Raw genomic sequence first — 19,007 nt, 5'->3', positions numbered from 1 at the left:
CGACCCGGAGACCAGTGACCTCCCCCTGGGGAGGACCACAGAGTTCGGTAATTTAGTCGAGCTACGGTGCATCTTTTATACTCGTCAGCGACCTCATTACGCTCACCCTGCTATGGTGGTTACTGGGTGTGCACTGTAACTACTAACACGGGTGTGACAATATTGTTTAATTCAATTCTTAACCGTCTCTGAAATCATCAAGGTGTTTTTAATTCTTAACATGGTTCTTATCAGTTTGAGTGATATTGAGCGTTCCGACTCGAAGACAAAAAAGGTTCCATAAGTAATGCCTCACACTGTATTCACCCATAGAGAGTATGCCGACATGATATTTGTGTATGGTTTCTGCAATGGTAGCGCAATTCGAGCTGTTGATGAATGTCGACGTAGTTAATAAAAAAGTTTTTCAAAAAAACAGGAAACTGGAATGTTTCCAAGCGTCGTCCAAGGATTGATTCTGAACGAGAGGAGGGTTTAGTTAGATGCTGAAAATGAAAAAAATGTTCCTGGAGTTAGTACGAGGCGGATTTGTGTTGAACTTCAATACATGTGGCTGTTTGGAAGACGCTTAGCAAAAACGGTTTAAAGCCTTTCCACGTTCAACCAGTTGAAAGTCTTCAAGAAGGTGATTATGACTTAAGGGTTCAATTTTGTGAATGGATCCAACAAAATCGAGACCTCCACAGATACATTTTATTTACCGATGAAGCTCAGTTCACCCGCGATGGAATCAACAACTATCACAACGAACATCGGTGGTTCGATGAAAATCCTCATGCCACGTTTGAACGAAACTTTCAACATCCATTCAGTATTAACGTGTGGTGTGGAATGCTCAACGACTAATTGTTTGGTCCTTTTGTATTGGATGGACGTCTTACTGAATTTGGATATTTACGGTTTTTCGCAGACTATTTAACGAACATGTTGGATGATGTTCCTCATGATGGAGCCTCATTTTAGTCGAGGGGGACCTCATGCTTGGCCACCGAGATCACCAGACTTAAATCCACTGGATTATTGCCTTTGGGGGTGGATGAAATCACTAGTATACGAAACAAGAGTAGAGCAGACCGTGGAAGGACTCCGCAATCGAATTTTCAATTCTGCAAATATTATTAGAAACAATCCCCAAGCAATTCATCGTACCACGACAGATTAACAAGCGTGCTGCAGCTTGTATTGAAGTTGGTGGGGGTATTTTCGAAAATATTCTAAATTAGTTTAGTTTTGTATTGCTTTTAAAATGAAAAACAGTCAAAAAAAACTTAAAGACCGATTGGGATAAGAGTCGGATTAAACAATATGGGTTAATTTTGGGACACCTGGTATAAACTGGTCCTCAACCTCAACCAGACTCTCTAGTGCTTTGTCAGGGCTAGATGTTTTAAACAGCCTTATAATTTATAAAATCGCAGCCTTGTCCTTATCATTAATTTTACTGATTAATAGCAGACATGCCAAGTATTTATTAATGGCAATGAATTGCAATTTAGATAATATGTTACTTAACACCACTTGTACAGCTAAACGCACGAATTTTTATCAATGTGGTATTGAAATATTCGAAATTGCTCATTTTATCTATAAGTTGTGAATTATGTAATAATTAAAATAAGAAATAATATGTATTACTGATTTAGTTTTTTGTCGCTAGTGCGCAGTTTAAAAACTTGTTACCGTTTAAGTGATTTTTTTTAAATAATTTGTTCAATAATTAGTTGTTGAACGGTGATCGCCGATTATTGTGAGTTAATTAAAAGTATTCAATGTATTTTAGCCATTTTTAGCTAAAACGTGCTGAACAGAGTTTTTATAGTTTTTTGGTAAAGGTTAATAGAATAATAAATAAATCGTGCAAGCCGTAAGTGTTAATCAAGTGACACGCTTAAGTCTATTAGGTGAGAAATCACGTGATAGTTATTAGTTACTGCACTGCTTGTTTTGACATTTTATTACATCTAGAGCAAATAGGGCTTGTTTACATATTTTTAACCTCACTTCTGTTTTTAATCCAGTTCTCAAACAAAATTTTGATTATTCTTTTCAGAACTAAAAAAGTGAATATGTTTATCATTATAAGTAAATATAAATAGTGAAGAAAAACTACCTAGCAATGGATTACACAAAAAAGTACCAAAACAAGAGCCCTGAGGAATCTGCAAGTATATTAAATAAGCTGTTTTTCTGGTAAGTGTATTCATAGTTATAGTATTTTTTATAATTTTAGTCTAAGGTCCTAAGGTACATTTACTGTGTTTTGCGGAGCCCTAGGGTTCCGTGGAGGTTACTAAATGGTACCTCCAAAATAAAGGCATTTGCAATACCTAACATTCAAGACAACTTTTCAATTAATGTTTTGTTTTAAACAACAAAAGCAATAATAAATTTACTGTTATTATCCTCTCGTTTATCACCTACTACCTATCTAAATCAAAGCAAAAGTATATATTCTATGAGGGATAGATTGCCTAGGTAATTTGGTGTACACACTCGAGGTATTATGAGGCATTTTCCCATTATTATGAAGTATTGTATATGTATGGTATTACAAGGTTTTACATTTGAGAGTATTTTGAGGCATTGTCTGTATATTTTAAAATGTAGTGTATTAATATAACAAAAGTGACTGAAAATTGAACAGAACAGCCTAGGCACATGACAGATGTCAACTGGCTTTTACAGTGGTGCAAGCTCAAAATTGTATTATTAACATCACATAATGTGTATTTTATAATTTCAACTGTCTAAATTTAGTTTACCAAATGATCAACATTTAAATTACATTTTAAAGTCAGGTGACTGTTTTTGACAGGTGTCAGTTGGCTTGGACAGTGTTGCAAGCTCTAAAATGGCATACTCAAAGTCACATGATGTGTCTCTTGCAATTTCAGCTTTTACAACTGTGGAAAATAGTCTAAATTTAATTTACCAAATTTTTATATTCTATACCACATTTTAAAGGTCACGTGACTAATTTTGACAGATGTTAACTGGCTTTTATAGTGTTGCAAGAACATGCAGAATTGCATTTTCAACGTCACGTAATTTGGATTTTGCAATTTAAGTTTTTACAACTGTCTAAATTTAATTTACCATTTTTTTAAAGTTTAAACTGCGTTTTGAAGTTTACGTGACTGTTTTTGACAATGTCAACTGGCCTTTACAATGTTGCAAGCTCAAAAATTGAATTATCAAGTCACATGACGTAGTTCTTACAATTTTACTACTGTCTAAATTTAATTTTAAATTACCAATTTTTCAACTGTTTCTCTTAAATGACAAGTGTCTTTATTTGACACGTGCTAACTTGGTTACTGTGACAGTTAGACATGGTTAGACGATTCGTGCAAACGTAAAAATATAACCCATAATTTTAGGCAACGGTACAAAAAATATTTTTTGTTAATCAGAATTTGGAAAAACAGTCACCTGACCTTAGAAAATCAATTTGAAGCTTTTGGCACAGTCAAAAATTTGGTAAAACCTTAAAATGTTGTCACCTAACCTAACCTAAAAACTGTCAGGCAACCGAGGAAGTCATTTTTATTGAATCATTAATCCTTATCAACATTTTGACAATCGTCAAAAGTCATGTACAAATTGTAAAAGCAGACATGCTACTTCCCATAAAGGGAGCAGAAGTCCCTTCTGTTAGTTGGGGGGGGTTCACCAAGGAAGGAAGGAAGGACATGCTACTTAATCCAACCTAAAAACTGTCACGTGACCATAAAAAATTAATTTCAAGGGTGTATTTCATCAAGATTTATCATTATCTCAATACCAAGGGACTTATAACTAAATTTAAGGATGCCACAAATGTGTAAACGTTTGAAGGTATCCTGAAGCAGTTTAAATAATTTAAAGGCATTTTGATGTATTTCAAGGCAGTTTAAGGCATTTTAGGCAGTTTTAAGGCATTATTACTATAAGGTATTTTGAGCAATAATAGAAACATTTCAAGGTATTTTGTATGCAAAAACGCATTTTGGTGTACAAAAAATTATCGGCATTCTACCCCTCGACATCCTATTACCTATTGAGATTTAAACTTCATAATTCTTAGTAATATCTAGCTTAATATTTAAGTATGTGTTCCTATTTATTGACATACTAACTTACTTAGGATAGGTATATCAATAGATTATGTAATGCATTATTTGGCAAACAATTTCTGAGAAGTACAAGATTATGAAATTTAGTTTTATCCGAGGTTACACTTTTCTTATATTTGCAGTTTTTTAGATATTTATCTCAAATTTATCTGCACAAATCACACATTGTGGTAGGTACATATTGTTTAACATGTAACTTAGTGTTGTGTAATTTAGTGTTTATTTTTCACTTATTTAGGATCTCAGATATGAAGCATTGCATAACTGACTTTTGCTTGCACAACATATTTAGGAATGACACTGAAAGGATGTCACATTATGAGCCATTTGCAAGGGTTTCCCTTACAGAAATCTAAGTGACACTTTAGGCTAAGTAACACAGGTTTTCTCCTCTAGAAAATTTCCTTTAAGTGAAGCTTAAGTGCCAAGATAAGCCAAAGAATTTCATCACTTAATAAGGCTCAACCTAACCTATTCTGAGATATACTTTTTGAAATGAAAAATTAATATTTCAATCTCAATTTATAGGTTACTTGTACATAATTAATGATAATTCAATTTTTTTCCTTATACAATTTAATTTTCGTTTAGTATAAGATTGTTATCCAATATAATTATCCAAATAGATGATATCACTTATTCATATTATCACTCATATCAGATTCCTACTGTTTGTTTCCTTCCTCCTTCCTCCTAAAAAAGTTTTTCGTTTCAAAGTGACAATACTTCAAAAATCTATTCATATTTTATTTACTACTGAAATACTATAAAAAGTAAGCATTATCAAGTGTTCAACAATGTTTTGTTTTCAGCTGGGTGCTTCCATTTTTCAAAGTTGGCTACGAAAATGATCTTCATATTGGAGACATTTACAACACTACTAAAGAAGATTTGTCTCAGGATCTAGGTGATAAGTTAGAAAGGTAAGAAAGAATTAAGCAAGTATTTAAGGGTGAAAAGGGTTTCCCAAAAGAGACATAAGTATTTCTCAATGCAGAAACTCAAAAGGTAACTTTTCAATGTTCATGTAAAATTGCCGAAAATCATGCATGAAGATTGTTGACCTAGAAACAGCTTGAATGAATTTTATAGTTATTTGACAACTTTTTTGGGAAAATCACCATAAAATGCATGAAAGCTGTTTCTTTAAGGCAACAAGTCTGAATGCTAAATTTTCTAAAATTTTACATAGGTACACGACACTTATTTGGTGGACTATATCCTGATTAAAAATATACTGTTAATTGTATAATATAACCTTTTTAGTTTTAATTGTCAGATTTAATTAGATGTGCTGCCAGATATGTTACATAGTAGCTGTGATAGTAGCTATGATTTGATCAATATGGTCACCAGAATAATGCAATTTTCACTTAGGAGTGCAATTGTCGCTGTAATCAAGGGAAAGTTGCACTGTAGTTTCAATGGATGAGGGATATAGTGTTTAATATTTTCAAAAGAGTTTTTTATCAATAATATAATATTTTCCTAAATTTTTCAATGTTACTTCCAGACCACTTGGATAATGTAAGGTATTGTTACGATTTTCCCGTGGGTTCACACAAACTCAGTTTAACTCAACAATTAATAAATTTATTTACACTTTAAAACACTCCGTACAATAATTAATTCAGCTCTCGATTCAGCTACTAAAAACACTACTACAATTCCACAATTATTCCACTATTTAAACTTTACCGCGTTCCCAAATTCACTACTACTACACTACTACGCCGTCGTCGACACCGCTTCTTTTATATTCGCAAACCACGTTCTAGAATGACCGCAAAACGCTTCGCGATTTGCCTCGAATATCAAAGATGCTTCCAGGGGGCCTATTCTTGAAAGCAAGGAACGGAATTCTCAAGAGAAGTGTTGATAGAATGTGACAGAAGAAGCTGACAATGGCGGGTTCCTGTCACATTCTACAGGTCTTTCTCTTGATATTTTCCTTCCCTCGTTTCAAGAATTCGCACCCTGGTGTCGCTTCCTAACTGTGGCCTACTTTAACACGCGCCCGGCCAGATATTGCGGCGCATCGGTTTTATCAAGTATCGAGCATAGTATGCCCAAACCGTAACAGTATAATACTTTTCAATAGAGACCACCGCGTGCACTGCTTCTTTAGCCTCCCTGTTCATAAAAAAAAACTTAATTAAAATGTGTAAAACAGTAAGACATAGAGCACAAGCATAGGCAGTAAGGCACATTGGAAAATACAGAGCGAACATTAATATTGTTACGATTTTCCCGTGGGTTCACACAAAGTCAGTTTAACTCAACAATTAATAACTTTATTTACACTTCAAAACACTCCGTACAATAATTAACACAGCTACTAAAAACACTACTACAATTCCACAATTACTCCGCTATTTAAACTTTACCGCGTTCCCAAATTCACTACTACTACTACACTACACTGTCGTCGACGCCGCTTCTTTTATATTCGCAAACCACGTTCTAGAAAGACCGCGAAACGCTTCGCGATTTGCTTCGAATAATCAAGATACTTCCAGGTGTCGCTTCCTAAGTGTGGCCTACTTTAATACGCGCCCGGCCAGATATTGCGGCGCATCGGTTTCATCGAATATCGAGCATAGTAGGCCCAAACCGTAACAATATTGAATACCTATGGGAGTACCAGAAACACTAAATGCTCATTTTTGGATTTACATACCGGAAAGCCCAAAAAGGGGGGTTGGTCAGTCCCCAGTGAAAGACCCTATACAGTCAGAAATATTCTAGAAAGAATAGAATAGATAACCGTATAACTCCAACGTTAAATTTACTGCTCAGTGCCCATTTCCGGATACCTGAATGTAAATAATTAAGAATTAGAAAAAATGTTTTCTTTTCTAGAGAATGGAACAAAGAGGTTTTGAATTCAGAAAGGAGCAAATCGCCACCTAGTCTTAAACGAGCAATATGGAGAACCATCCGTCGCCGTTACATGATTTACGGCATTTTGTTATTTTCAATAGTTATAACGAGGTAAGTTTGTAAAAAAATACATACACATATAGAGAAATTTATACAAAAACAGGATGACGCAATAATGCAATAGACAGACAAATAATGAAGTAAACGTCACATTCAAAACGATGTACCTGTTGCATTGTTGCGACATCCTGTTTTTGGGTAGTTTTGGATATAGTGATGACATTTTCTTTGAAAAATGTTGCAGGTTAGGTTTGCCAGTTGTGTTAGGCTACTATGTAAGATATTTTGAGAAAAATTCACTGAAAATTCCGTTCCGAGGCTGGATGTTAGGAACCGGTATTGTTTTGATATCATTTTTCAATTTAGCAGCGCATCACTACGCTACTATTAATTGTGCTCGAATAGGAATGCAAGTGCGAATTGCTTGCAGTGCATTAATTTATAGAAAGGTATATTTTAATACTCATAATACAAAGTTTTTATTAAGTGCCCGATATTTTACAAGGTGATTTATTAAATATTTTTAAGATATAAACTAAAAAATCATAAGCATATTTCCGCAATGTGTTACTTATCGAATTTAAGTTATTTTACAAAACAGCTTTACTTTTTGAACTACCTACACATCGTAAATAATTTTAAATTAAAATAACTTCAAAAAGGTTGTTTGTAGCGACTCGTGATAATATTACCTACCTTTTATACATTATAATGATTAAAAATTTGCCTGCGCAAATGATCGCACTATTTTTGTTTTTTTTTAAATAACCAGAAATTGACCTATAAAATATCGAACGCTTATTAAAAAACACCCTGTATACACTTTGTCCCAAATTGGTTTTCGGTTCCAAGTTCAAATTTGGTTTAAAAGTTGACTGAACTTTTACTGTTTTCCGGGAAAAGGCAGAACACTGCATTTGCATCTAAAAATCACATGACACCATAATTTTAAAATCACATGGTGGTTACGTGACTTGAATCATAACGCGTTTGAATCCGAAATCACAAACCGAAAGAAAATGTAGAAAACAGTTATTATTTCTGCTGTGTAAATCATACCGCCAACTGACCAATCACATTCGATCACTATTGCCAACCTAATTCACATTTACTCCTCCTAGTTTTTAAATGGACTATAGAATGCAATGATATATTCAGAAAAAGTACTCCTTTTGAGTTCTGCATAGCAACTTTGAAAATTCTTATGGACGCCATTTTGTTGATTTTTTCAAAAAGTTATAAACTACAGATCAATTTTAAAATTGCAGTGTTTTGCATTTTCCTATTTTCCCGGAAAACGGTAAAAGTTCAAACAACTTTGAAACCGGATTTGAATTTCGCATTAAATTATCTAAAACTTTTCCTTTTTAAACGATTCCGTATCTCTAATAATAACCGAGATCCCCATACATGTAGAACCAATTTGGGGCACACTGTATGCTATTTACACTGATTTTATTTTTTTTCAGTTACTAAAATTGAACTATTCCTCATTGGGTAGAACTACAGCGGGTGAATTAGTTAATTTGCTATCAAATGATGTAGTCAGATTTGACTTTGCAATGCCTTTTTTGCACTTTATTTGGATTATGCCATTCTTGGGTTTAGGAGGCCTTGTAGTGATGTACAGTTATATTGGTTTAGCTGCTTTACCCACAATGGCTGTGATGACTGTTCAAGCGATTTTTGGACAAGGTACGTTAGAGCTCGAATCAGCTAAGAAAAGGCCACAGGCGTCATCAAACGATGATGTCACGATCTCTGTACGTCTCGCTTTAAATATTGCTGCTCTCGTTACTTTCCAAGTTGTTGCAGCCAGTCAGTGGCGTGCTATTATTTTATCAGTAAAATGAAACATTTTCGTCGTTTTTAATAAAGAAAATAAAAGACAACAAGTTTTTCAAAGGAATGGAAACTCCTTCTGCTTCTTTCTTCATAAATTGTAAGACGTTACTGACGATTTCACGGCCTTGGCTGTATATGATAACACCTTTCTTTCCAACCTTTTTGAAAGACATTTTGACAAAATAACGTTTTTTATTCATAACACTATGTGAACTTCAACTGCGACCATCAACAATACAACCAAAACACCAGACTAAAACGGAACCTAACCTAACCTAAACCCCTAAGTCTCCCTGTCCGCCACTACATTTTTTTAAACTTGGCAACACCGTTTAGAGTGCCGGCTAGTAAAAGCATATAAAAAGGTCCAAATGTACCTGGCCGCTGCCGCATCTGTTTTAATTGTGTCCAAGTAAAAACCGTACTACGTTGCCAAGTGGCTTTTTGACCGCTTAACAATATATTTTCGGGAATATTTTAATAGGACGCCTCTGATTATATCTAATGCGACGGCAACTGTAGAAGGAGAAAGAAATAGTTTTAAAAACTGCGTCATTGATGATGCGGTGGCCTTTTCTCATCTGATTCGAGCTCTAGCTTCTATATATACAGAGTGTCCGGAAATGAAAGTTTTTTGCATGCGAAATCGTTAGCGTTTGGTATGGAGGCGGCTTTGATTTGGTAAAAAATAGCATATCTGGCAACTACTTTCTAAAATCTGAAAATTTGTAAAAGAGCAGCATTCTAATTAGTCAGTCAGTTTTTTTTGACAATTGCATTTGATTTTTTCGAAGTATCTTGGATGAAAGCGTAAATTTTGAAAAAACTGCCTCTACCGGAAAGACCGCAAACTAAATGTAACATTGTTTTGGGGAACTTTAAAGGATAGAAAATGCTCTTTAAAATGCCGCAAAAACGAAGTGTCTACGATCAGCCGTTCTGGATATATTTCATTTCTTTCAAAGCAAACTTTGGACCATTCCCGCCACTTTATATGAAGAGTTAGAAAAAAACAGTAACCCGATATCAATCGGTAAATGTACGCTATAAAACGCAGCCAGAGGTCGCCGACACACCAGGACCAACAAACCAAGAAGAACCCCTCCCCTCCTCACTGACTTTCCCCCCGGTTGGCGAGAATTTATTCTCGAAACTTGGGTAGAACCTATCCGTAGCTAACTCGGTGCTATCCGGGCTACACCTCCCAGATTTCCCCCCGCCTGTCCAAAAGGCTACAGGGTAAGAAATCAACCTCCTCAAACTCCAACTAACCATTTAAACATCCAAGAATATGCCAAGACTTCCACCAGGATGACCAGTTGACGAAGAAACAAGATTTGAAGACAAAAAGAGCCCCGTTGTCAGCCGGGGCATCTCCTTACCCAGGACAGGAGACGTCGTTGCAAATCTGATTTTCCCGAAAGGGAAATATCAGTTTTGTAAACGGAGAATGGTCACATTTTGATACCGAGTGTCTTTATTGTATTCTTGCTATACTGTGATTTTTTGTAATAATCAGGACGGGACTGTTTAGTGTAATTACTACATGTATTAATTTTTGTTTGTCTTTAAAGGGTACCTGTCTAAATTGCAAGGCAAATATAGAGAAAAAATTGCTCGTTTAAGTGATCAAAGAGTGAAGTTAATGGGCGAAATCACTTCTGGCATTCAAGTTATTAAGATGTACTCTTGGGAAAAACCATTTGAGAAAATTGTTGAAACAGCAAGACGGTACAAAACGGTATAAAACTAACATTTTTTTAAAAATTAATTTATAATATATTTTAGAAAAGAAGTGAACATGATTGCTCGCACATCGTATATAAAGGGGTTTTCGTCAGCTTTAAACATTTTTGTAGAGAGAGCTACTCTTTATATAGCAATTGTGTCTTTTGTACTACTTGGAAACTTGATAACAGGTTAGTTCGCTTGTTTTATTAACTAAAGAAGGTACTTTTACATTTAGACAATTCCTTAGGAGAGGTCGTGTTTTCAATGGCCCAACTTCTCAACACAATTCAGCTTTACATGTCCATTATGTTTCCTATAGCGTACTCTTCATATGAGGAAGCGAAAGTCTCAGTGAGACGAATTGAGGAGTTTTTAAATCGTGATGAAAAATCGAATGCTATTTATTCTGACAATGGTAAGTACAATTTACGTTAATAAGCGATGACAGGGATTGTTTCTTGGAAACTATTTATAGTAGTACTAAAAATCCTTTTATTAATTTGGCCGAAAAATTGTTCGGATTGAGGAAATTATTTTTAGTTCTCTAAATAACTTGCAGATAGAGGACTCTTTATTATAATTAATAGTATATTACGTAACAAATGCGTTTTTCGACAGGAAATATTTATAAAAATCCGAACAAAAGACAAAAATTAAATTGCACCGATATATACAGGGTGGGACAGAATGGACGGGCGTTTTTAAAACTCGTAGTACGTGCGAACGGGAGGAGGTAGAGCGTTGCGGTTGTCATCGTTCGATTCACGAAAACTTGCCATTTTTTATAAGCCGTATTGGAGTTATTGGACTTTTTTTCTTTGAAGATGCAAAAGGGGCAACTGCCACTGTAACCTCTGAGCGATATGTTTTCATGTTCTTCTTGATTCCTGAATTGCGACAAAGAAGAATTAACACCAGACATGTTTGGTTCCTATAGGACGGTGCCACAGCGCATACAGCCCGAGCGACAATGGAAACTGTGCGTCAAATTTTACCTGGACACTTAATCTCTCGTTTCGGTTATGTGCCGTGACCCCCTCGTTCCCCTGACCTTACAGCTGCTGATTTCTTTTTGTGGGGTTACCTGAAGGCGAAGGTCTACGTTGATACACCTAAAAATCTGCGTGAGTTAAAAGAAGCCATCAGAGCACAAGTTAGGGCAATAGATATCGATTTGTGTGAGAGGGTTCTGCGGAACTTTGAGGAACAACAACAACGTGTACTACAGAGAACGGACGTGATCTGCCTGACATTTTTTCATTGTTAAATGGCAACATTTAAGCTTTCATTTTGAATGATCAAATTTCTTTTAAGTTAAAAAACAGCGGAGATATTTTCATTTCTTAAACGCCCTTCCATTCTTCTCCACCCTGTACTTTCACAGTGGCAGTGACCGTAGCAGAGGTACAGTTCTCGCGGAGCCGGTTTACCGTGCGTCCAAACTGATCACCAGAGGGAGTATCTCTTATCTTGAAACGCCAATAGAGCTTGATGTTCAGAAACCGCGCACTAGTGATATAGGTTTTTAATAGAAATAGTAACTTTATTTCAAAGATTGTCATAAACAACGTATACAACAAAATGAAATAGCGTCAGCAAAAGAAAGACTCCTTAGGTATATTATTATACTTATGATATAGTATACTCATTCAATACAGGGGAGTTCAACCTCTACATGTTTAGGTAATCGTCGAGATGATAGGGTTCCAATTGGATTAATAACTTTTTTAGCTCCCTTTTAAATTTTTGGTTACTCACAATTGTTTTAATATCCATAGGTAACTTATTGAAGAGCTTTATACACTTATAGTGGGGAGTTTTTTCTGTTATTTGCAGACGGTGTGTTGGATACAAAATTTGATGGGTTAATCTTGTATTATATTTGTTTACCTGTGGATTCTGATAAAATAAACTTCTGTTGTTGAAAAAGAACATTAAGCATTCATATATATACAGAGCGTATACTGTCATTAGTCCCATTGAATCCCAATAACTAATGAATTGTCCCATAACAAAAGTAATTAGTATACCAAAGGCATTATAAGAACAATAATGCATGACGTCGATAGAGTCTACTTCGAGCGAGGGCATTATTTCCTATAATGCCTGTGGTGTCTTCAATGTTTAATGTCCGACTTTCATTCTTTAATTTTGTATTTTCTTTGAAACAACACTTCTTCTTCTTCAGGTGCCGTCTCCGTTTCGAAGGTTGGCAATCATCAGGGCGATTCTTATTTTTGAGACCGCAGGTCTAAATAGTTCGTTGTTATTGCAACCAAACCATGCTCTAAGGTTCTTCAGCCATGAATTACGCCTTCTCCCCACAGATCTTTTTCCTTCGATTTTTCCTTGCATAATAAGTTGCAACATTCGATACTTTTCCCCCCTCATGACATGTCCCATATATTGCAATTTTCTGGCCTTAATTGTCGTAATAACTTCTCTCTCCTTATTCATACGTCTCATCACTTCCACGTTGGTTATTCTGTCTACCCATGAAATCCTCAGTATTCTTCGGTATACCCACATCTCAAACGCTTCCAGTCTCCTCACTTCGGTTATCTTCAGCGTCTAGGCTTCCATCCCATAATATAGTACGGACAGCACATAGCATCTCATTAGTCGTATCTTCAGTTCCAGGTTCAGATCCCAACAGCAGAAAAGCCTTTTCATTTTTATAAATGTGCTTCTGGCCTGTTCGATTCTGATTCGTATTTCTTGTGAGCTGTCGTTGTTTTCATTAATGGTCGTGCCCAGGTATTTGTATTCTCTTACTCTCTCAATAGGTTGATTGTTTACGTATATCCTACGAATGTCCTGAGTTGTTTTTGTCATCAACATATATTTTGTTTTGTTTATGTTCAGTGATTTCTTCGCTTACCGTGACCATTCTATTAATTAGTGTCTGCAGATCTTCGTATGTTCCAGCCACAATAACTGTATCGTCAGCATACCTCAGATTATTTATTGTCATGCCGTTGATCTTAATGCCTATGTACTGATCATCAAGTGCCCTATTTATTATGTCCTCCGAGTACAGATTAAAGAGGATCGGTGATAGTATACACCCTTGACAAACACCTCTCTGTATTTCTATTTCTTCTGATGTCATGTCTTCTATTCGTACTACTGCTTTTTGACCATAGTATAAGTTTGATATTATTCTTATATCTCTGAGGTCTATTCTTCTCCTTACTAATTTTTCTATGAGCAAATCATGCCTCACTTTATCGAAAGCTTTATTGTAGTCTATAAAGCATGTATATATGTCTTGATTTATATCTAGGCATCTTTGTGACAGGACATTGAGTGAAACTAGCGCTTCCCTTGTTCCTAGGCCTTTACGGAATCCAAATTGTGTATCACCGATGTATATGTCTATTTTCCTGAATACTCTACCATGGACCACCTTCAGCAGGACTTTCAATATGTGAGCCATCAAGCTAATGGTACGGTAGTCAGAGCACTGCTTGGCATTTTTCTTTTTTGGAAGAGTTATAAAAGTTGATAGCAACCAGTCATTTGGTATTATTCCTGTTCTATATATGGTATTGATTAATTCTACCAAAATATGAATCCGGTCTTCCTCTATCAGCTTAAGAATCTCCACTGGCAGTTGGTCCGGACCTGCAGCTTTTCCGTTCTTCAGCATCTCCAGTGCATATGTCACTTCATCCTTAATTATGTCCGGGCCTAAATCCCCTTCTATATTATCAAGATTGGTTTGTCGTCTTTCATCCTCGAATAGTTGTGTAATGTAGTCTTTCCATATTTCTAGTTTTTGTACTGTTTCTGTGACTATTTTTCCGTTGTTGTTGTATAATATATTGAGTTGCTTTTGTTTATTGGTGCCGGCGAGTTCTTTGATCTTTTTGTGTATGTTGAAGCTATCATGTTTGGCTTGTAATTTCTCAATTTCTTCGCATTTTTGTTTATAGTAGTCTTCTTTTGCTTTCCTGATTTTTGAGCGGAGTATTCGTTGTGTTTCTTTATATCGTTGTTCATTTTTTCCTTTATAGCTTCTCCTCTTATCCATGAGATTAAGGATTTCGCCAGTTATACATTCCTTCCTTCCTGCGGGCTTCTCTTTCTTTAGCATGTCTATTGAGGGTTCCAATACGGCTGATTTAATTCCGCACCATTTTTCATTTATGTTTCTGCAATTCCGGTGTTCTTCCTTACTTTCGAGTGTTTCCAGAACAACACTTCAATGAGTTCTAAACACTCTGTACAACAAATAATTCAGCTACTAAAAAACTGCCTCAAACATCGGAGAAGACTGAAGATGTGTCGGTTCGGTCGGTATCGAGAATAGTAGACGCCAATCCGTAACAATATTTTTGATATACAGGGTTCCTTTTTTGTTTTATTAAGTACTCGTACAACGTTTAAGGGATTAATCTTTGACCAATTTTAAACAAAACAATTCGTATAAATATAGGAACGCAAACGCATTATTTTGGAGATTCCAGAGTGTCAAAGTTTTTTCTCTATAACTCCTACAGTTTTTGAGATATTGAGCTCAAATTTGGAACACAAACAATGACGTCCTAGAGCCTACATCGTTTGAGGACCTATGTTTCACCCTAAAGTTTGTACAAGTACTTAATAAACATCCTGTATATTTATTATTTCCATAGTAAATTTCAGAGTTGTTATTTTTTTTTTTCATTTTCGTTGTAGTAAAACGGGTTAGATTACTAAAAATAATTTTGAGCAAATTCTCATGACCGCATTGATTAACAGGACTTTTTCATGAACTCTTACTATAAATATAGGTTCCGAGAAACGACTCTTTGTATCATTATTAAATGAATTTTAAAAATTAGTACCAACCGCGTCTGGAGATATAAAAATAGTCAAGGCAAGGGCCAGTTGGCGACCTAACCCGATCGTTCATACTTTAGTCGACCTCAATTTGGATATTAAATCGGGAACTCTTTGTTGCGTAGTAGGTCCTGTTGGAAGTGGGAAAAGTTCGTTACTACAGGTGATTTATGAATAAGTTTTGCATTAAAACGTATAATAACTGTCTGTCAAAAGGTTATTTTAAAGGAATTGCCTTTGAACAAAGGTAAGATGGAGATATCTGGGAATATTTCTTATGCTGCCCAAGAACCATGGTTATTTTCTTCAAACGTTCGTCAAAACATTTTGTTTGGAATGCCTTATGAAAAAGAACGGTAAGAATTTCATGGGAAATTGATTTTTTGTGCTAACGGTTACGTGCAGTTATATGGAAGTAGTGAAAGTCTGCGCGCTGAAACGTGACTTTGAGGAACTCCCATTTGGGGATAAATCTCCAGTGGGTGAAAAAGGATCGGCTTTAAGTGGAGGACAAAGAGCTCGTGTGGCTTTAGCCAGAGCGGTTTATAGAAACGCTGATATCTATTTACTGGACGACCCTTTAAGTGCTGTAGACTCTCACGTGGCTAAACATTTGTTTGAGCAATGCATCCAAGAATATTTAAAGGACAAAACCAGAATTTTAGTTACACATCAAATTCAGTTTCTTAAAGGGGCTGATTTAGTGGTTATTATGAATAATGTAAGTTTTAGTTCGATATTGTTTAAAAAACGAATTTCGCGAATACAACTTGATTTACAGGGAACGATCGATAAAGTGGGAACATTTGATGATTTGAAGCAAGACATTTTTAGCTTGACTGAAGAAGTGGATCGGAAAGAAGCCTCTTTGGAAAATCAACCAATACAAAAAGAAGCAAGTACTAACTTGCTTAGGAAACTAAGTGGAGCGTACGTACCTAAAAGGGAGAGATTAAAGTCCATTTCCTCAATAATTGTAAGTTTTTGTTGTGTTTATGCGTTACAGGTATATGAGTTAAAGGAAATTATTTGTAGAGTATGGTGGGCACTGAACCAGATGAGACTGAGGAACTGATAGAGAAAGGTTCAATTCCTACGTCTACTTATGTAACCTACTTCAAAGCGGGCAATTCCATTATTGTTTTGGGGATATTAGTCGTTATCATTCTGGTGTCCCAAGTTTTATGCAACGCGTCAGATATGTGGATCACTCACTGGTACGTTTTCTTTCTAAATACTAATTCATTTTGTAGTATTTATACAGGGGATCTTTTAAGTGCGTTTGTTGGTCAAAGAAGAAACCTCAAAATTTTACGTTTTATAACTTTTCAACGATTTTGCATATAAAAACCAATTACTTGATGTATACCTGGCAACTAATTTCTTAAATCTGAATATTTGTAAAAGAGCAGCATTCTAATTAGAAAGAAGTTTGACAGTGGTCAGTCATGCAGATCTTAAGGCTATTTCTTTGGAGTAATAACAACAAAATTATATCCTGATTATTATAACTTTAGTTGCACGTCATAACACAGGTGATTCTATTGTCAACCGAAGTTACTGGACAATAACATTGCATTAGATACGGAAATTTAAATTACGCGCCTTAAAATATGTTGGAAATAGTGCGCAATGTTGTCGTCGGTCCTTATAGGTCTCGAAGTGTCATAGTTTGACGTAAATAACAGCGTTTTTGAAATGTTTTGCCTCTTGTGATCCTATTTTACGTTCTTGTGGTCATCGTTGAACGGTTCACTTGTGGACGAACAACAGTCCAACAACCTGCCACGTAGCTGTCTGTTACGCCAAAACCGTCAAAACACATCAAATCTTAAAACCCTCAACTTAGGGTGTCTTAAACATGTTTTTAAGTTTTGTGACTTAAAAAAAGTTTTTGCACTAAAAATTATTCAAAAAAGTGTACTTTTTTTGCACGATTTTATAAAAAGTTTTTTTAAGTTATTCACAGTGTTAAGGACGACATAGCTGTCAAAAATATTGATATGCCTCTGAGAAAAAATACAATCACTTCATTATCGCCACTTTTCAAAATGTCAATTTGTTGTAAATGTTAATCAGGAACTACACATTTAGACGACAAAAGGACAGCCTGTTTATTTAAGGACATAAACAAGGCCTTTGACAGGGTTTGACATGCAGGTTTATTATATAAACTGCTTCAGCTACAAATACCAAAATACCTTCTTTACAATATTAAAAACCTACTACAAAATAGACAACTACAAGTATGCATCAATACTGACTACTTCTATTTTTTCTCTCCCGAGCAATGGCTTTCTCAAGGCTCCCCTCTTCCTCAAGGCCTTCCTCTTCATCATTTTCAAGACAAAAATTATATTAACAAAACATCTTACATATTACAATACGGGGACGATACTGCACTTGTTGTACATGACAAAACTACCTCAAAAGCTGCAGAAAGACTTCAGAATTTGACAAACAATACATAACACAACATAGGGACATAACTTTGTTTGAAAACTACAGACCCATAAGTCTACTTCTTAGTTTTTCTAAACTGTTCGAAATCGTCATGAGTGTAAGACTAGTTGGATTTTTAAAAGAATGCAATGTCTTTTCTGGGAACCAACATGGCTACCTTTCCAAGAGATCTACACAAACTGCTATTTATCAATTCACTCAAGCTGTTTTAGAGCTCTTGGAAGGGGGCGACGTGGCACTGGGAATATTTTTAGACTTGTCGAAAGCATTTGACTGTTTGAATAGGGACATTCTATTCAAAAAATTATGGCTTTACGGGATTAGAGGGACCGCTCTTGATTTGTTTAAATCTTACTTAAACGGAAGAACACAGAGGGTAGTTTTGAATGAAAACGGAATAAATTATAAATCAGAAATATCACAAAGTACACGGCGTTCCACAGGGAAGTATACTGGGCCCTCTTTTATTTATAGTGTATCTAAATGATCTAAACTATCAAGTAGTTCATCCAAAATATTCTTTAACTGACTATGCTGACGACACAAACTTACTGGTTGGGGGATCAGATATGGGTGAACTGAATGCAAATGCAAATGAGCTATTCTCGTTAGCAAGTTCTTGGTTTGAAATAAATAAATTACTTTTAAATAAATCTAAAACCAGCAGTATGCTGTTTAGAACTAAATTAAATAGAATCACTAAGCCTGAGTCTATTTTTGTTTGTGACAGTCAGTTTGAGATATCTGACAAAACCAAGTTTCTGGGAATTTATATTGATGGATTTTTAGACTGGTCTCATCATATTGAATATCTTAATAATAAACTTAATAAAGTTTGCTACTGTATTCATGTAGTCTCTAAATATCTGGATGACGCAGCCAAGAGAACACTCTACTTTGCGAATTTCGAAGGAGCAATGAGATATGGTATTATTTTTTGGGGAATAGACTTTAAAGCTCAAAACATTTTCGTTACTCAAAAGCGAATAATTTATAAAATGTCACCATTGCAATCTTGCCGAGGAGTATTTAAGTCTAAAAGACTGCTTACTGTTTACGCTTTATACATATATGAAATAGTTA

At 35.3% G+C, this 19,007-nt stretch overlaps 1 protein-coding gene across 2 annotated transcripts in view; it reads left to right on the top strand.

Moving 5' to 3' along the window:
• Window positions 1-1,600: 1,600 nt before the first annotated feature.
• Window positions 1,601-19,007, top strand: part of LOC145727701 (ATP-binding cassette sub-family C member 4-like) — a 46,060-nt gene continuing 28,653 nt past the window's right edge. The window contains exons 1-14 of one of the 2 annotated variants that reach the window (XM_081977506.1): window positions 1,601-1,747; window positions 2,051-2,190; window positions 4,928-5,038; window positions 6,978-7,109; window positions 7,303-7,507; window positions 8,528-8,753; window positions 10,478-10,634; window positions 10,692-10,822; window positions 10,882-11,049; window positions 15,464-15,624; window positions 15,678-15,817; window positions 15,867-16,182; window positions 16,243-16,437; window positions 16,497-16,678. In XM_081977506.1, the coding sequence (XP_081833632.1) occupies window positions 2,117-2,190; window positions 4,928-5,038; window positions 6,978-7,109; window positions 7,303-7,507; window positions 8,528-8,753; window positions 10,478-10,634; window positions 10,692-10,822; window positions 10,882-11,049; window positions 15,464-15,624; window positions 15,678-15,817; window positions 15,867-16,182; window positions 16,243-16,437; window positions 16,497-16,678 (2,198 nt within the window). In that variant the 5' untranslated portion in view covers window positions 1,601-1,747; window positions 2,051-2,116. Of the gene's footprint in view, window positions 1,902-2,050; window positions 2,191-4,927; window positions 5,039-6,977; window positions 7,110-7,302; window positions 7,508-8,527; window positions 8,754-10,477; window positions 10,635-10,691; window positions 10,823-10,881; window positions 11,050-15,463; window positions 15,625-15,677; window positions 15,818-15,866; window positions 16,183-16,242; window positions 16,438-16,496; window positions 16,679-19,007 lie in introns of both variants that reach the window. The other variant, XM_081977505.1, reaches the window with a different exon arrangement.

Source organism: Ips typographus, linkage group LG4 (assembly GCF_016097725.1).
Source record: "Ips typographus isolate SLU linkage group LG4, UJ_Ityp_2.0, whole genome shotgun sequence".
Classification (NCBI taxonomy): domain Eukaryota; kingdom Metazoa; phylum Arthropoda; class Insecta; order Coleoptera; family Curculionidae; genus Ips; species Ips typographus.
Note: the sequence above shows the minus strand (reverse complement) of the source record. Positions and strands in the feature narration are given on the sequence as shown.